This window comes from Planococcus citri, chromosome 1 (assembly GCF_950023065.1).
Source record: "Planococcus citri chromosome 1, ihPlaCitr1.1, whole genome shotgun sequence".
NCBI classification, from domain to species: Eukaryota; Metazoa; Arthropoda; class Insecta; order Hemiptera; family Pseudococcidae; genus Planococcus; species Planococcus citri.
The window spans coordinates 6,368,012-6,388,075 of NC_088677.1; the positions used below are offsets into that span (position 1 = coordinate 6,368,012).

Consider the following 20,064-nt stretch of genomic DNA (forward strand, 5'->3'; position numbering starts at 1 on the left):
TGAAGGTCATTGACCTGTCCTGTCCTATCTGACCTCTCAAGGTCATTGTTCAAAATATTGCATTTTTCCAAAAATTTTCAAAAATTCTCGCATTTTTAAAAATTTCTAAAATTTTATGCCTCATGGAAAAAAAGTTAATTTTTTGGACAAAATTCCAAAATGTCTCACGTTTTTTCAAAAATTATCCCAGTCTCGCTTTTTTGACAGAAATTTTAAAAAATTGGTATCATTTTATAGCCCTTAATTACCTAATAAAGTGTCCTGCCTTTGAAATTGCCATAGTCTTGCACTCTTGCTGTTGCTTTTTTACAAAAATTTTCACTTTTCAGCAATTTTTTCAAGAATCTCCCAATCCTCCCGTATATTTATTTTTTGCCAGAAATTGTTAAAAAGTATCATTTTTTGGTCAATAATGATTATTCCCAAAAATTCCTGGTTTTTGCCAAAAATTGTTTTTTTTTTTCGCCCGAAATTGCAAAAATTCTCAATTCGTTGCCATAAATTGTCAAAAAATTTGGTTTTTTTGGTCATTTTTTTTCTACATTAAAATGTTTTATTTTCTTCAACGTTTTTTTTAAAAAATTCAGTTTTTTTTAAAGCCCCTCTGAAACTTTGATAAAAACTGTAACCTTCACTTTTCAAAATTACGGGCCCTTTTGGGTGGTTTTTAGACCGCTTTCTATAGTAAAATGGAACATTACAGCGAGAAATCCACCCCCAAACATCTCGAGATCGGCAAATCAATCCACAAATACGCATTTCGTCTAAGGTCGAATTCTTCGTTAGCCTCAACAAAACACGAGTATAAAACGAAACACTCGATATAAAAAATATTTTATTCGCAATTTCGTTCCATTTACGGCGGTTCATTATCTCGTCCAATTTTTCGATATCCGTTTCATTTGAAAAAACAAAAAGGGAAAAAAATAATAAAAATAAAACGCCACAATAATATGGCGCTCTGACGCTGGCAATGGATGTTTCATTTCATTTGGTTTTGTTTGTAGAAAAATAAATTGCCTTCGGAAACGAAGTAGGTACTACACTAGGACTTGGTGGAGTCGGTAGGTGGTAGTAGGTACATATTTTTCGATAATAATAATACCACCTATAACGACGACCAAACAACAGTGGATCGAGAAATACACGCTTTTAAATTTACGGTCCATTTAAATGGAATTCAAACACTTGTCGGAGGTCGATTAAAACGTCGACGTCGAGTTGCGGGCTTCAACGTTAGCGTTGTTTCGATTGAAAAATAATTTTCACGAGGTTCTCTTTCTCTATCTATCTATCTCTGTTTCTCTTTCTCTCTTGAGTTTACTTTCTGTCTCTGTTGTTGTGAAAACACTTCATCTTCTCTATAAACGTAACGTAAACCCTTCATTTTTAGCTTTTCATTTCTCAGCATCCGCCCAACTGTACGTTAAAGTAAAAGCTTCTCGTGTCGATAAAATCATCGAAGCTTTTAACTTACCAGCCTCTTTACTTTTGCTTGCATCGTGAAACGATAACATATATATATATAGAGAGAAGTCTAATTACATCTGGAATTAATTTCTGATTTTTTTTTCAACGATAGAAACCTAAAGAGCAACTTTTCCCTGTCATTTTTACATTTTTACAATTTTGAAGTCTTTATTACTGCGCGCTTTATTTGATGATAAATTAAAAATAAATACAGCCAGCTTCGTGAGTATTGCACATACAATAAAGAGATTGAAAGTCTGAAATTCAGAATATTCCAACAGAGACCCCACTGCTCGTTTCCTTTTCAACCCTTACCTATTCGTGCAATGTTTTCAAGCTGCGGTGGCAGCAACTGCTGCGGATGCGGCTGCGGTGTCTTTCTAAAACCGCATACCGAGAGTCTAAAAGTGTGCCCAAAGGCTATACGCTGCTGTAATCAATGGTTAAATGAAAGAAAGGGTTGCGGATTTTGCTATATACCGAAACTGCTTCCGTTACTGCGGCAATTTCCTTGAGTTAAATGGAACATCTGTCCAATCATTTTAATTTACTCGGCTGTAATTTATGATGAAATTGATGAATATAGCAGCATTCTTCGATTAAAAATGGACAATTCGACTCGCCATCGGGGAGATAATGTAAGATTCGGGGAGCTTGAGTGTATGTATCGCGAAAGTTGGATGCAATTCATGAAAACCCCCTGGAAAAAAAATATTTTTTGAAATTTTGGTCCAAAAAGCGAGAATTTTAGACAATTTTGAATGAAAAGTGGGATATTTTGGAATTTTCTGCAAAAAGTAACAATTACCGGAAATTTTTCCAAGAACCTGGAAATTTTTATACATTTTTCAAAAAACGAGAATTTTTGTCAATTTTTGGAGAGAAGCGAGACTTTGAGAATTTCAGAGTAGGACTTGATAAAAAAAAATAAAAAATAAAAAAAAATGGAAAAATAGGTAGGCACACTATTTTTGCTATTTTGATCAAAAAATTCAAAATTCTGGACAATTATGAGAAAAAAATGCCCTTTTTGGAATTTTTTTTGCAAAATACGACAATCCTTACCCACTATTTTAAAAATCGACAAATTTTATGTCAATTTATAAAAAAGGGAGACTTTTTGGCAATTTTTGGCAAAAGCAATACCTACTTTTGGATACCTAGGTAATTTTAGGATTTTTTTTTCAATTTTTGGAATTTATTTAAAATAAAAAAATTACATTTGAGCCCCCAAAAATGCAAAACAGAAAATTAAAATGTTTATATGCCATATGCATATGATCAATTGACAAAATTGGCATATTTTCCTTGTCCATTTCCCTGTTGTGATACCGCTAAGTGTGGTACTGTTGGGGGGAAATCTTACTTACACCACTGAGTGGCGCCATTCCCTGCGTTATCCACTCCTGGGGGCACCACTAACTTGGTGATACTACGTCAGACCCAACAAGTAATTAGGGACCCATATACCAATAGACTAATGAAGAGGCATAGCACTGTTCATGTAACGTTTATTCAGTATACAGGTAGAGGTCTGCACCGCCGACCCACGCCGCCGCCGCCGATGAATTTCTGAGGGGCTGACTCGCCGCCGCCGAAAATAATTCATGGTGGCGCGCCGCCGGCCGCCGCCGCCGCCGCCGATGATTTCCCGGCGGCGTGAGTCGGCGTTGGGCTATTTTTTCGCTGATTTTAATCTTTTTCATTGATTTTAGTCACTTTTTTGTATTTTATAGAAAAATTAGAAATTGATGTTTTTTGAGGAACATTTCTTATCCTGAAAAAAATTCACTTTTTAGAGCTCACATAACAATTAACCGAGGAAATTCAGTGTTTTCATTTTTCATCCTACTTTGAGCCCTGTTTCATCGGCGTAGAGTGCCGCGCCGGCGCGCCGATTCACGCCGCCGCCGCTGTTTTTCTGTCGGCACAGACCTCTATATACAGGTAAATGGTCACACGGTCATACGGGTGACACGATACAATACAATGTATTATTCTGCTGAGCGTTCTCTTATAGACGGAAAGCGGCCAGTGTAAAAGCTGCTATGTCAAGATATATAAAAGAACTGAACAGAGGCAGGAGCTTTCGGCAGGGTCTACCTCTAGATGGAACGAATTCACCAGAGGGCGCTAATCTAGTTAGCTTACCGCCAGCCTGGGCATAATTACCCCACTAGGTAGGTAACCAGGAGTCCCTAGTCCCCACTACAGTACTTTATACGTTAACAATAACTCAGTTCAAAAAAAGTATTTGTTAGTATTTTAGTTTGTATGATTACTCGTGTGACTCATTTAGAGCTGTTAGATGATATGTCAACTTATGAATTTTAACTCGCTTTTCATAATTGCATTATGTACAATGCCTAAATTTGTAATCAGTGATAACTGATAACGCTTCTCAATTTAAAATAACTAAATCAATTTTCAAAATTCTTTGAAGAAAAATAATTTCTGATAATGATGTGATAAATTTTTGTAAAGATAATTCTATTGAATTGAAATTGTTACCAGAATATGGGCCATGGCATGGTGGTTTTTATGAACAGTTGATAACTATTATTAAGATGTCACATGTCACTGAAGAAAACAATTTTCAATTGTATGTATAAGTAATACCTAAAATCAATTTATGAACCCTGTTGTACAAAGTTACTTCTGTGATCAATTTGCATGCTATTCTGCGTAGCACTGACAAGATTATCAATGATGTTGACAAAAATATTGACAGTAAAAGCTCGTTATAACTCTCTTCAAGGGACACTGAAAAAGAAGAGCATTATAAGCCAAAACATGTTATAAGCTAAAGTCTTGTTTTAACGCTGATGAGCGTTATACCACAAATTCTAGTTTTAAAGCAAAAAGAGCATAATGATAGAAGTGGTAACGTGAACTTTAGTTCAAATTTGAACAACTATTCCAGTAGGAAATGAAAAAATCTGAAATTTTACTTGATTTTGAGGTCTACTATTAATATCTAATATAAATACGTCAGTTTCACAAAACTGTTTTCTATGGTCAAAATTTTCAAAAAGCCTTGCTTTTTTGTTCTAAATTTTCCAAAAAGTACATAATCAGTTGCTTACCAAAATGTTGAAAAATTTTACTTTTCATCTTCTCAAGATTATGATGAAAAATCTAGAATTCTACTCTTTTGTAAAAACTTTAGATACTTACTAGAGCTGAAAACGGTACTCACAGACAGCGGGTAACTATCGTATCCGTATCGTAAATTCTCGCTACTCAGTAGTAGCAGGTAGCGAATTGAAAAAATGTCCCACCGGTTCAGGACGTATCAGTATCGTAAATTCTCGCTACTCAGTAGTAGCAGGTAGCGAATTGAAAAAATGTCTCACCGGTTCAGGATATAACTAGTAGCGCATTGAATGCGTAGCTGGTGTACCGGCATGACATCATCATTGTCATCAATCATGTCAAACGTCAATCACACATACGAACAACAGGTGTCGAAGCGTAACTCCTCCCACTTACGCATTATCAAATTTGGGGGGGGGGGTGCGCAGACCAAGTGCGAAAACATTCGGGTTGTACTCGCTATACGCTACTATCTCTAACCGAATCAACCCGATACAACCACTAGCGGGTTTAGCCAGTATTTTAACCAGATACTGGTAAGCGGGTAGCGTAACTGTTTTCAGCTCTAATACTTACCTACCTGCTTTTTGTTTGTAAGAACTGTAATCTAGCATCTATTAAAGTTCATAAAGTTATCAAAAATCTTACTTTTTTTTTAAAAGCCAAAATCAAAAATAATTTTACTTGTTTGTTCAAACTGAAACTGTTGAAAATTGAAAAACAGATTTTTTGGCTGAATGGTGCCATAAATGTTTTTTCTTTTACTTTTTTAAAAATCAAAACTGCAAAAATTGCAAAAAAAACTGTTGATGCAGCCAAAATTTTCATAAAGTGAGAATTTTTGCATGAAAGTAAGCTTTTTTCTCTCAAAAAATAGGTTTTTTGATATATCATCATGAAAAAAATATTTTTCCTGAACTTTAGAGCATTAAAACGCAATTTATTATCGCTCATGAGTGTTATATCGCAATCAATTTTACATTGGTTCAAATGGGATTGTCTAGGGACTGGAGGAAATTAGCGTTATAAAAAAATCAGTGTTATAACTAAAAGTGTTATAACAAGCTTTTACTGTAAGTAACACTATTTTCAAAAGTTATGATGGAAATGTTGATGGTCATCATCACTGTCTACAATTCTATCTACAATCATCTGCAAGACTTTAATGTGTTGTAGATACCTTTTAAAGCTTGGAATGATGTCATTGGTGATGTAGTTATAACAACTATTGAATCGCTTAAAAGCGATACCTGTTAGTAATCGGTATTGCCAAATGAAACCCAAACCTGTTAGTTGTTACAATCACTTTTTATAAAACGATTATCTCAGTATTGCTTTTGCATCACTTAGCATTGCCAATGAAATCCTTATCTGTTGTACAAATGCTTGATTGGTTGTGCACGCTTTCCAAAAAGGATTGGCGTCCCTCCCTTCCCTACTGACCTATGACAGGTACACTGACATTCTAACAGTACGCAGAGTACCTATATATGAGCACTGTGTGTGTGAGTCAGTATCCAAAAGCGATAGCAATAGCGATTCCAAAAGCAATACTAATGACATCGCTTCAAATAAACTTGTTAGAAAGTGATGTGAATAATTCGCTGATAAGAAAAACCTGTTACCAACAGTATCGTTAACAACTTCTAAGCAATGTCGCTGTAACAACTAACAACATTGTTCTGGGCTTTAATAACTTTATACCTGGACCTTGGATCAATATCAAAATTCAGGTCATCTTGTTGATCCCAAGTTAATTTTGACTATAAGATTGACAAAAGTAACTACAAAATTTTGATCTTATATGTATGTAGTTACTTTCATTGATCTTATAATTGACATCAACTATCTGCAAGATGTCTTCAATTTCAGTATTGATTTTAAGGTCTACAAAAGTATCTACACGATGTTGTCATTGAGCAGATACTTCTGTAGATCTTATAATTGACATCAACCGTCTGGTTAATATTGATGAGGAAGTTGATGTCAATTACTAGATCTATAGAATATCTTTAGAAATTTTTAGGTGTTGCCAACATAATTTTGTTGATTTCCGAGTTGACAACACAATGAGAAAAAATTTCCAAGTCCAGAATAAAATGGACTGAATATTCATTCAAGACCTCTCTTGTCAACAGCAGCAATGGGAAATTTTTTTTAGTGAGGAATATGTTTGAGATTAATTTTACTTGAATCAAAAAAGAGTATTGGGCACATTTTGCACATTTAAAATTTACCACTTTTACGCTCAAAAAAATGACAGCAGTGTCAAGACCTTGTCGAGAAAACAATGAAGGGAGACAACAGTCGATTTTGATATCAACTTCTCACTCGTCATGCATTGATATTGGTGTTGACAAATGTCGTGTTGGCATTGTTAGCAAGTGACAGATTAGTGATATTGTCTTTTCCATCTGCTTTGGCATCGCCAGTGCTACACTGGATAGTACATATAATATGTGGATGAAAATGATGGTAATAATGTATCAATGCCTAATTGATCAATTTTGGAATGTTTGGAAATTTCAGTATTTACCTAATAGTCTTTGTGAACATAATATTAGTATGAAACAAATGAAAAATGTCGTAGATGTAGTTCCTAATGTAGGAGATATTGTACTAATCGAAAGTGATAAATTGATAAAAATTTTGTCCTAGAGGAGAGTGGATAGTTGGAAAAGTGACTAATGTAAATGTTAGCTCTGATAGTAATATTGGGTCAGTTGCTCCGCCACCCCCCCTTCCATTGAAAAATGTGCTTTTGTAAAGCAGCCCATATTTGAAACTCCACGAACCAGAGACAAAATAAACCAATCTCATAGACAAGATATGAAATGGGACCAAAACCGAACCCTAAGTTCAACAATCAACACTAATTTACGTGGTATATGCAATTATTATCTACTCGTAACACAAAAAATCATAAAAATTCAATCAACTTACTCGCTCTCAACTTCAGCTACTGTACATTTGTATTGGGCCATCGAAAAAATACAAATATCGGCGAATTGTCTAACTGTAAGTAAAAATAACACACGATAATTAACAAATCAGTCAACCTTGGCATCTTGACCGTATACGTACTACAGGGTAGAAAAATGGATACTTCCTATCATACCCATTCTCTCATAGACTTACCGGAAACTTTAACTCTTTTAACCGTTCTGTTGGAATTATTTGCTATGTGCACGTTAACGTTAATGCTTTCTCCGTGGTAATATAACTGCTCCGCGCCGCACATGCAAACAAAATACAAACGTAGTAAGTACGAGTAAGTATTACATAAACATATACAGCCCTAGCCAGCCAGCCAGCCAGTGTACTCGTACTAGTAGGACTCTACAGTACCGTGTAATTACTGTAAATTGAGTGTTAGTCGAGTCGTAAAAAGCTTCGTAGATACACTTTGTACAAGAAAGTATACAGACAATAAGTTATAGTGTATTTATCATCGTTACTGTAGCGATGTTTTCGAGTACCTACCTAAATTTCTGTTACTTCTTGGTCTTTAATTCGCTTAACACTCTAGCAAAATATAGTAAAACTTACGTTTACGTAAAAGTACGAAGAGTATAATACGAGTACCAACCTCTTTATCTAAAGATGCTTCCAAATGTAATTTATTCGGACTCATGACGAATTCTTTGCTAACTTCGATGGACGGTTGTTCGCCTTGTTTGCTGGGCGCGTACATTATTTTTCTAATCGCTAATCTTACTGAATTTCTGAAACAGAGAAATAAGACATTTTTTCAGTTTTGTATTATCATCGAAGTACGAGACAAAATAAATAAACGAGAAACAAAAAAACAGAGAAAATTGACGAATGTGGGGTACTCTTCATTAGTCCTCTTGAACACAATCAACAGCTGTGTATTTCGTACTCTCCATTTTGAGAAAAATTTGAACCAAAATTCCCGAAAAATTACCCACACAATAAAGCACAGTTGAATTACAAAGTCGCACCCCTGGGGGGGGGGGTAAAAATGAACCGTCGTAGAATTATTCAACAGTGGCCTTCCGACCTATCAAAATGGGGTAAAATTTAGCCAGAAATTCAACTACATCAAAGAAAATATTCTTTACAGCATTTTAAAAAAATTTTGAGCCAAAAATTGGGTCATGATTTTTGAAATTTTTGGACGCATCGCGCGACCTCTCAAAAATGGATGAGAATTTCGCTACAAGTGCAAATTTTTCAACATTTTTGATGAATTTTGAGCTCAAAATCGAATCGTGGTTTTTAGAATTATTTTTGAAAGCGTCGTGCACAGTAAATGGAAGTGAAATATAACCCAACTTCAACGAATCAACTTATAGCACACGGTTGCTCCAGCTTTATCCTTTTTCACCTCGTTAATGGCGAGAACATTAACGCGATTGTCAAAAAAGCTTGTTTTCACGTTCGTTTTTTTTTTTTTTTTTACTCGACCAGGAAGCAATTCGAGCTGAAATCTTTCCGCGTCATCGCTGCCATCGTCGTAATACCACAGCACCTTCATCGACTCATCGTCACGTACACTTCTACATACACAGGTAAGTATTAGTACGGAATTTTGACAAACGTGGACGCCACAGACACCTTCGCTCGCGGCGCCTTTCGCACGGAAGAGCACTTTTACAAATTAAATTCGTGCGAATGTATGTACCTGCTCGTCGCGAGGAAATTACTCGTAGCCGACTAATTTCCAGCCAGGTACCTAATTTCAGCGAGAGAGCTCCGAGAATGGTTTAATTTAAGCCGAGACACGACTACAAGATGCTTCATTTCATATAATATAGTCCTACAGACGAAGGCTTCCTGATATGCTACTTGACTTGGTATTTAATAGACCCGTTCGCGTACGAGTGTTGTGTGAATTATAGTGGGTGTCTAAGCATTGTTTTTCTATGCAAAAGTTGTCCCGGTGAACCCGGTGAACCCTCACACAACGAAAGAAAAAACGCTTCGACTACGAAATATTAGTTAAATTCACGCTGTACCCGTACGCTTATTAAAACCGAATATCTCACCATGAACCGGTCTATTGTATGAAAATGCATGTTTTTTAACCCACAAAGTTAGACCAGCCTTTCATTGAAAAAATAAAAATGCAATTCAAAAAAATGAACTATGGATTTCAAATCAGAAACACTGACAACTCCAAAATTATCTCGAAAAAAAAATATCGAAGGAGGTTAGGTGCACTTCTCTGCCCTACCCCCCCTCCCATCCCCTCCCAACTCGATGGGTCGCATGACTTTCTTGAAAATCCCAAAAATCATGGCCCAATTTTGGGCTCAAAATTTTTCAAAAAATCTAAAATAAAGTACCGATGAAAATTTTCAATTTTTCGTCGAAATTTCGACTCATCTATATTAGTCGCCTGACACATTAGTCAAAAATCTCGAAAAACACGACCCAATTTTGGGATTATAACTTTTCAAAAATGCTCAACAAATTTTTGAAGAAATATTTGAAATTCTCGCAAAATTTTAATAAATTTTCGTATGTATTTTCAAAAATTTCAAAAATTACCACTCAATTTTGAGCTTTGAATTTTCAAAAATGCTCAATAAAAATATCTTCGTTAAAAATTTGAATTCATCATCAAATTTTAACCAATTTTGAAGGATCACAATGACACGACATCTATTTTAAAAATCCCGAAAATCACGACCCAATTGAGGGGTTCCATGGAAAATGGGCCTTAGTCATTTTTTTGTTTTTTTTTTCTTTTACAATTTTGAATGTATTAAAATTTTTTTTTATTAATTTTACCATATTCAGTGATATTGAAGTGTTCTTCCAAGAAATGAAAAAAAAATGGAAAATTTCTCCTTGCAGAAAAAATTTCTAAGTACGTACATTTTATGGACTTGTAAAAATCAGTGGAAAAAAAATTGACCAAGGCCCCTTTTTCATGTAGCTCCTCAATTGTGGGCTTATAATTTTTCGAAAATCCTCAAAGAATGTTCTGATAGGAATTTTAGATTTTTTCTAAAATTTAATTTTGACGCGTATTTTTGCCAAAATATTCTTAGTCCGGCATATGACAATAAGAGTAATTGCACCCTCCCCCCGCCCCCGCCGATCCTCCGGGACAACTTTTTTCTTAAAGGGGACATCCTAAAGCGACATGAAATTTACCTGCAGTACTTCGTAGCGTATTGAAATTAGTTTTTGGAAAAATTCAATTTAGGCCAAAAATGAGTGAAAAAATCAAAATTTTACCAAATTGACCAAGAAAGCTGAAATTTGGGATATACCCTATTTTCGACATGCCAAATCGATTGGAAACGGTTTCAACCCGTTTTGAGCAGTTCTGGAGCCTCCAGCAGATTTTTGAAACTCGAAATTCCCGCAAAATTCCATCAAATTGTAGTCGTAAAGCTGAAATTTATTCTGAAAACTAATTTCAATACGCTACGAAGTACTGCAGGTGAATTTCAAGTCGTTTTGGAGCCTCCGGCGACTTTTTGAAAATTCCTGAAGCCTCCAGCAGATTTTTGAAACTTTAAATTTTCACAAAATTTCATCAAAATGGAGATGAAAAGCTTAAATTTACTCTACACTCCAATTTTAACACCCTCTGAAGACAACTTCAGGTGGGCTCAAGTAATTTTAGGGCCTCCAGCGACTTTTTTTGAAAATGACTGGAGCCTCCAGCAGATTTTTGAAACTTTGAATTTTCACAAAATTTCATCGAATGGTGATGGAAAGAAGAAATTTACTCTAAACTCCAATTTTATCACCCCCTGAAGACGACTTCAGGTGGGTTCAAGTCATTCTAGAGCTTCCAGCGACTTTTTTGAAAATTACTGGAGCCTCCAGCAGATTTTTGAAACTTCAAATTTTCACAAAATTTCATCAAATGGAGATGGAGAGTCGAAATTCATTCTGCAAACTAATTTCAATACGCTATGAAGACGACTTCGGGTGGGTTTAAGTCATTTTAGAGCCTCCAGCGATTTTTTTGAAAATTACTGGAGCCTCTCCAGTAAATTTTTGAAACTTGAAATCCCCGAAATATTAATTTATCAAATGCAGTTGACAAGCTGAAATTTACTTCGCAGACTACATGGTGGTTTAAAATGGTTTTGAAGCTTCCAGCTACTTTTAGGAAATTTCAATTTCCCAAAAAAACGCCATACAAGCTTTCAAAAGGTCGCTGGAGGCTCCAAAACGACTTGAAATCCACCAGCAGTCAACTTCGTAGCGTATTGAAATTAGTTTGCAGAATGAATTTCGACTCTCCATCTCAGTTTAATGAAATTTTGGGGAAATTTCAAGTTTCAAAAATCTACTGGAGGCTCCAGTAATTTTCAAAAAAATCGCTGAAGGCCGTAAAATGACTTGAACCCACCTGAAATCGTCTTCAAACGGTGTTAAATTTCAGCTTTCCATCTCCATTTGATTGAATTTTGTAAAAATTTAAAGTTTCAAACATCTGCTGGAAGCTTCAGGAATTTTCAAAAAGTCGCTGGAGGCTCCAAAACGACTTGAAATTCACCTGCAGTACTTCGTAGCGTATTGAAATTAGTTTTTAGAATAAATTTCAGCTTTACAACTCCAATTTGATGACATTTTGTGGGAATTTCGAGTTTCAAAAATCTGCTGGAGGCTCCAGAACTGCTCAAAACCGGGTTGAAACCGTTTCCAATCGATTTGGCATGTCGAAAATAGGGTATATCCCAAATTTTAGCTTTTTTGGTCAATTTGGTAAAATTTTGATTTTTCCCCTCATTTTTGGCCTAAATTCAATTTTCAAAAATTCACCAAAAATCGAAAAACGCACTTTAGCACTTGAAATTTTGACAGGTGATAAATTTTTGCATGAACTTTCGATCTACCTTTGTAAAGTTTGAAAAATTTCGTGCAAGTCCTATGTTGAAACGTAAAATCTGCGATTTCGGCTGACCTGTCAATCAAAATGGCCGCCATTTTGTAAGTAAGACCAACTTTTTTCGGGCAAGTTTGCTTTAAAATGTTCCTTAGGATGTCCCCTTTAAGAAAAAAGTTGTCCCGGAGGATTGGCAGGGGGGGTGCAATTACACCTATTGTCATATTCCGGACTACGAAACTTTTCGGAAATTGTAGAGCCGAAACTCAACAGAAGGCAGCTCCTTATAGCAAATTTTGGGCGAAAACGAGACTTTTGAAAACGTGAATCAGAACTTTTCTACGTACAACTTTTTTGAGGACAAACGGAATTTTTGGGCACTTTTGAGCAATTTTGGACAAAACGTGAAAATTTAGGGCAACTTTTAGAGAAAAATGAAAATTTTCAGCTGTTTTTGCCAAAAATAATACATTTTTTGCGATCTTTGGCCGAAATCGAGACTTTGATAATTTTAAAAAAATTTGGGGAAAGTGTCTTACGAAAGGAAGACAAGGCCTTTTTACAATTTTTTGAGGAAAAAAACAAGACTTTCGGGCAGTTTTAAATAAAAAACCAAACTTTTGATCAATTTTTTGAAAAAAGTGACACTTTTGGATTTTTTTGCAAAAAATGAAAATTTTGAGAAGTTGCTAGCAAAAACAGACATTTTTGGAAATTTTTCACCAAGAGCAAGACTTCAATGAATGTTGGCAAAAGGCAGCTTTTTTGACAGTTTTTTGGGAAAAAGATGAACTTTTAGGCATTTTTAAACAAAAAACTAAACTTTTGATCAATTTTTTGAAAAAATGACAATTTTTGGATTTTTTCGCAAAAAATGAAAACTTTGAGAAGTGGCTAGCAGAAACACGACATTTTTGGAAATTTTTCACCAGTAGCAAGACTTCGATGAATTTTGGCAAAAGGCAGCTTTTTCCACAATTTCTTGAAAAAAAGCTAAACAACTTTCAGGCAATTATTATTGAAAAAAAAACAGACTTTATTGAATTTTTTGTAAAATATTAAAAATTAAAACAAGTTTTTGGAAATAAATGAGACTTTTTGACAATTAAAGCCAAAAAATGTATTTTTTTCCAGCATCTATTCAGCGCCATTCTGATCGTGTCCCCAAAACCCCACCACATATAATACAATTTCAACCGAGTATGCAATTTGTAAAACGTCAGCACGAAGTAGGAAGGTGATACCATTTGTGTTTCATCATCGTCAACACACACATACACACACACACTCGTACATCAACCACAGCATCAACGCGAACAGAGACAAGAGACGAGGAAGACGAATATCGCGAGCGAATTTCCGACTGTCGCGTAATTTAATTTCCAATTGCAAATTTATAGTACTTGGCGGGCGTACTAAAAGCGAATAGGTAACTTCGGGATGCGATGTAGATGTACCTACCTACCTACCTACCTACCTACGTATAGAATGGGTGAACTGAGCACAGTGAACGTGCACCTTCGATGAATTATATAGTTTAGTGGTACGCATCAGCACCTAGGAAATAGCATGGCATATACCATATACAACGTATATAGGTAGGTACCTATGACGATCGATGAACGACGACGCCCAGTTGACCACATGCTAGCAAAAAGCTAGCGTTTTATTCGCGTTTTGATAAGTTGCTAGCAATTTACTCGCTTTTTGTGGCCAGCAATAATTGTCTCGCTAAAAGTAAGCGATTTTCTTGCAGTTTTTCGCTAGCAAATTCAATTCTAGCAATTTTCGAGCTGTTTTCCAGCGACTCTCAGCTAGCTTTTACTTCACTTTAACTTGCTCGCCTTATGCTAGCGTATTACTGGCGGATACTTGCTCGCAATTCTATGCTAGGACAGTTCAAGCAATATTCTCGCATATCTCAGCTAGCTTTTACTTCACTTCATACATGCTCGCCTGATGCTAACGTATCACTGATGGATACTTGCTTGCAATTCTATGCCAAGAAAGTTCAAGCAATATTCTCGCATATCTCAGCTAGCTTTTGCCTCACTCTATACCTGCTCGCTTAATGCCAGCGTATCACTGACTAATATGTACCTGCTCACAGTTTTATGATAGGAAACTTCAGGTAATATTCTTGCATCTCTGACCTAGCATTTACTTAGCCATCTGGCTCTAGAAAAATGTAAGCATATCTCTAGTTTCTGCATCTGGTGACTTGGCGTTTTCTTTGTAGTCAAATGATAGGAATGTGCTACCAGATCTTACGCATTTCTCACCAATAAACCTTTTTCTGCGTTATTTATTGTAGCAAAATGCGAGCAAGTATCTTTTCCATCCCTCAGCGCGCATACAAAAATCATTAAAAATATTCCTGCATATGACAATAGGAGTAATTGCACCCCCCCTCCCCCCGCCGATCTTCCGGGGCAACTTTTTTCTTAAAGGGGACAACAAAATTTCATCAAATGGACATGGAAAGCTGTAATTGACTCTACACTCCAATTTTAACACCTTCTGAAGACGACTTCAGGTGGGTTCAAGTCATTTCAGAGCCTCCAGTAGGCTTTTGAAACTTGAAATTCCCACAACATTAATTTATCAATTGGAGCTGGCAAGCTGAAATTTACTTCGCAGGTTTCAAATGGTTTTGAAGCTTCCAGCTACTTTTAGGAAATTCCAATTTTTCAAAAAACGCCATACAACCTTCGAAAAGTCGCTGGAGGCTCCAAAACGACTTGAAATTCACCTGCAGTACTTCGTAGCGTATTGAAATTAGTTTTCAGAATAAATTTGAGCTTTACAACTTCAATTTGAGTTTCAAAAATCTGCTGGAGGCTCCAGAACTGATCAAAACAAGTTGAAACCGTTTCCCATCGATTTGGCATGTCGAAAATAGGGTATATCCCAAATTTCAGGTTTCTTGGTCAATTTGGTAAAATTTTGATTTTTTCTCTCATTTTGGCCAAAATTTGATTTTTGAAAATTCACCAAAAATCGAAAAAGGTACTTTACCACTTGAAATTTTGACAGGTGATGAATTTTTGTATGATCTTTCGATCTATGTTTGTAAGGTTTGAAAAATTTCGTGCACGTATTATGTTGAAACGCAAAATCTGCGATTTCGGCTGACCTTTCAATCAAAATGGCCGCGATTTTGTAAGTAAGGCCAATTTTTTTTTCAGCAAGTTTGCTTTAAAATGTTCCTTAGGATGTCCCCTTTAAGGAAAAAGTTGTCCCGGAGGATCGGCAGGGGGTGCAATTACTCCCATTGCCGTGGACTAAAATGTTGTTCAAATGTTTTTGAAATTTTTCATTTTCATGGTTTGTTTGATACTTCATTTTCAAATTTTAAATTTTGACAATTTTTCTATTTAAAAAAAAACTTCATTTTTTATTTAATAAAGAGATTTTTCAACCTATGCGCTAGCATAATGCTAGCGAATTGCTAGCGTCGATCTCTCTCATGGTATAGTTTGCTACTCTTAGATAAAGTGTGTCATCAAGTTGAATATAAGCTCAAGGTGGTATCTTGTTGAAAAGTAAGAAGAGTGACATCACTCTTCTTATACTATCCCAAGATCTCAGCGTTATGCTAGCTCTGAGCTGGGACAGTTGCCTAATTTTTGGAATTTCCTGGAAAACTACCACCTGTTAAAGGTAAACACCCAGAATTTTTAAAAAGTTAACTAATAGTAATTACTTTACTGATCAAAGTTTTTCTACGCTAGCAAAAAGCTAGCTTCTTGCTAGCATAATTTGCGCTAGCGTAAATGGTGCTGGAATATGAGACACTTTTTGCAAAAATTGCTAGCAAATCAGTCGCGATTTAGTCGCATGTACGTAGCAGAATGCAGAGCAAAGTGCCAACAAAATGCTAGCTTTTTGCTAGCTTTGTGCCAGCTACGTGCTAGCTATTTGTGCGCAATTCTGCTACTCTAATGCGACCTAATCGCAACTGATTTGCTAGCATTTTTTTAAAAAAGTGTCTCAAATTCCGGCACCATTTACGCTAGCACAAAATTTGCTAGCATTTGGTCAACTGGGCGAGAGGAGTATAGTGGCAAATTTACAGCCGTTTATATGGGGTCGCTGCAGCCTTGCTGAGGGTCGTGTGAACCCGAACCACCTTTTTTTTTGTAGTTTTGGTGTGAAATTCGAGCACGTCAATTATACGTAAGTATACCACGCGGAAGAATGACACGTATTAAAATATTTTCACAGAGGAGGGGGGGGGGTAGTGTCCCCGGTTCGGAAAAATAATGATATTTATTTATGCGGCGAATGAACGAAGAAGGTAATTTTTTTCCAAGTATACGTAAAAATTACCATTAAATTTTATCGAATGAGAACCTTGTAAGTATTAAAATTTTACCCCAGCAATTTTTTTCTGTTCCTCGGTTTATTTATAGTACAAACATCGTTTTGCGAGAAATTTATTCCCCTCCTGTCCTCTTTGACATCGTTTTTTTTCCACCACGATGAAAAATCAGCCTTTGCAACAGCAGCTTGCGATGAAAAATACATATTTATACGGTATGTTGTGTAAATAGGCTGAATACACGGTGGTACGCAATCAATTCAAAGGTAAATACTCGTATACGCCGAGCGAGCTGAATCCGCAGCATGCAAAGTAATTAGTCTCGACTTCTTTGTTATCTTTAGTAGGCTGAGTGAAACTAACGACTCGAAACAAACGTGTACGAGTATTCGCAGATACGAGTACTTGACTCGTCGTCGTCGTTGAAAAATTAACAAAATTTGTACCAGCCTGCATTTCGTCTAAATATGAATAATTTCCATGCTTAGATTTTGTTCGCGCAGCAGAGACCAGAGAGCAGAGAGGTTGTTAAAATATCGTGAGAAAATTTTGAAAAGCAGAAATTAATAATACGGAAGACGAAACGTCTCGCTGTATGAATATTTGATGAATTGTTGAAAATTTGCTTCGAAAGTTGTTAAAATATCGCGAAAGTCGTTTAAATGAAATATTTCGTTAGTTTTCGCGATATTTTTAAATCGAGGGGTTGGAATCTTTGAATTTTTTTTTCATCAATGAAGACATTTCCTTCCTATTACGTCACAAGATATTTTTTTTTCAAACATGTAAGCTCACTGAGGGGCTTGAGGACTCGTGATCTAAAAAGTACATGATTTGAAATTCGAAAAATCGTCATATCTGAAAAACCAGTGAACAACAGGTCACCGGATTTCGAAAATTTTTTTTGAATAGAAAGCTCATTATGAGTCTTACGAGATCGGTCACTCGATTTTTGATCATTTTTTTTCAAATTCAGAAGCCCACTGAGGGGCTTGGGGGCACGTAAACTGAAAAATAACCCCAAATTCGAAATCAGCACGTGTGAGAAACCAACAAACCATAGGTCACACGATTTCGAAAATTTTTTCAAGTTGAGGGCTCATTTTGGGGCCTTAGGGAGCTCGAAATGGAAAAAGAGCTGAAATACGAAATCAGCACCGCTGAAAATCAACAAACGATAAGTCACTCGAATTTGAATTTTTTTTTCAAATTCGAAAGCTCACTATGGGGCTTGGAGGGCTCACAGGTTCCCTAGGCCTTTCAATGAATCGTCAATGGACCACAATGAGGGCCCAAATTTGAAAAAATTTCAAAAATCGAGTGACCTATGGTTTGTTGATTTTTCAGAGGTGCCGAATTCTAATTTCGACTAATTTTTCAATTACAGGCCCCCTGGGCCCTAAACCGAGTTGTCAATGAACCACAATGAGGGCCCTAATTTGAAAAAATTTCCAAAATCGAGTGACCTATCATTTGTTGATTTTCCAGAGAAACCAAATTTGAATTTCGGCTTATTTTTTCGAATTCAAGTCCCCTGGGCCTTCCAATGAGCCGTCAATAAACCACAATGAGGGCCCAACTTTGAAAAAAATTTCAAAAATCGAGTGACCTATGATTTGTTGATTTTTCAGAAACGTTGAATTCGGATTTCGGCTTATTTTTTCGAATTTAAGTCCCCTGGGCCTTTCAATGAGTCGTCAATGAACCACAATGAGGGCCCAAAATTGGAAAAAATTTGAAAAATCGAGTGACCTATGATTTGTTGATTTTTTAGAGACGCCGAATTCGAATTTCGGCTCATTTTTTCGATTCGAAGTCCCCTGGGCCTTTTAAGGAGTCGTCAATGGACCACAATGAGGGCCCAAATTTGAAAAAAATTCAAAAATCGAGTGACCTACGGTTTATTGATTTTTCAGAGGCGCCGAATTCGAATTTCGGCTTATTTTTTCGATTCCAAGTCCCCTGGGCCTTTCAATGAGTCGTCAATAAACCACCATGAGGGCCCAAAATTGAAAAAATTCGAAAAATCGAGTGGCCTATGGTTTGTTGATTTTTCAGAGGCGCCGAATTCGAATTTCGGCTTATTTTTTCGATTTGAGGCCCCTTGGGCTTTTCAAGGAGTCGTTAATGAACCACAATGAGGGCCCAAATTGAAAAAAAATTGAAAAATCGAGTGACCTATCATTTGTTGATTTTCCAGAGGCACCGAATTCGAATTTCGGCTTATTTTTGGATTACAAGCCTCCTGGGTCTTCCAATGAGTCCATCAATGGACCACAATGAGTGGTCAAATTAGAAAAAAATTTGAAAAATCGAGTGATCTATGGTTTGTTGATTTTTTAGAGACGCCGAATCCGAATTTCAGCTTATTTTTTCGATTAAAAGCTTCCTGGGCCTTCCAATGAGTCGTCAATAGATCACAATGAGAGCCCTTTGAAAATTTTTTTGAAAAATCGAGTCACCTAGGTTTGTTAATTTTTCAGAGACCCGAATTCGAATTTTGGCTCATTTTTTCGATTACAAGTTCCTTGGGCCTTCCAATGAGTCGTCAATTGACCACAATGAGTGCTTAAATTTGAAAAAATTTGAAAAATCGAATCACCTGTGGTTTGTTGGCATTTCAGAGGCACTGATTTCAAATTTCAGTTCACTTCTTGAATTCAAAACCTTGTAAACCCCGTAATGAGCCTCAAATTTGGAAAAAAAGATCAAAAATCCAGAAATCTACGGTTTATTGGATTTCGGACGTAATGATTCCGAATTTCAGCTTACTTTTTTGATTTCAACACTCTTAAGCCCCAAAATGAGTCCCTAAATTTGAAAAAAAATTCAATAATCGAGTGACCTATGGTTTATTGGGGTTTCAGAGGTGCTAATTTCGAACTTCGTCGTCTTCGTCTCTTTATTTGACTAAATCTCAAAATGAGCCAAATATTTGAAAAAAAAATTATCTAAAATCGAGCGAGATCGTGGTTTTTGGGAGTTTTAGAGGAGCTGATTTTCAATTTCAGCTCACTTTTTGAATTAAAAGCCCCCTAAACCCCATAATGAGCCCCGAAAAAATCAGAAAATTGAGTGACATATGATTTGTTGGTTTTTAAAAGCGCTGATTACAACAAATTTCAGCTCACTTTTCTGATTCGAACTCCTATCCCTGGAGCCCCAAAATGATCCTCCTTGTGAGCACTTCAATAATCCCTCAAATGTGATAACGGATTTGAAAATTTTATTTCTCGAATTTTTGCAATCATCGGGGAAGGGGGGAGGAAAGGACAATGAATTTTCCATACATTTTCGCTTCGTTAGGTTTTGAGGGGATTTTTTTCATTTTCTTAAAAACATAATATGTACA

At 36.1% G+C, this 20,064-nt stretch overlaps 1 protein-coding gene across 4 annotated transcripts in view; it reads right to left on the reverse strand.

The window, feature by feature from the left end:
* krz (kurtz) overlaps window positions 1-20,064 on the reverse strand; it is a 308,096-nt gene that overhangs the window by 16,044 nt on the left and 271,988 nt on the right. For all 4 annotated transcript variants that reach the window (XM_065365000.1, XM_065364990.1, XM_065365016.1 and 1 more), the window contains 3 exons: window positions 8,156-8,291; window positions 7,705-7,789; window positions 7,510-7,582 (listed from right to left, as the gene is read on the reverse strand). In XM_065365000.1, coding sequence (XP_065221072.1) covers window positions 7,510-7,582; window positions 7,705-7,789; window positions 8,156-8,291 — 294 coding nt within the window. The remainder of the gene's footprint in view (window positions 1-7,509; window positions 7,583-7,704; window positions 7,790-8,155; window positions 8,292-20,064) is intronic.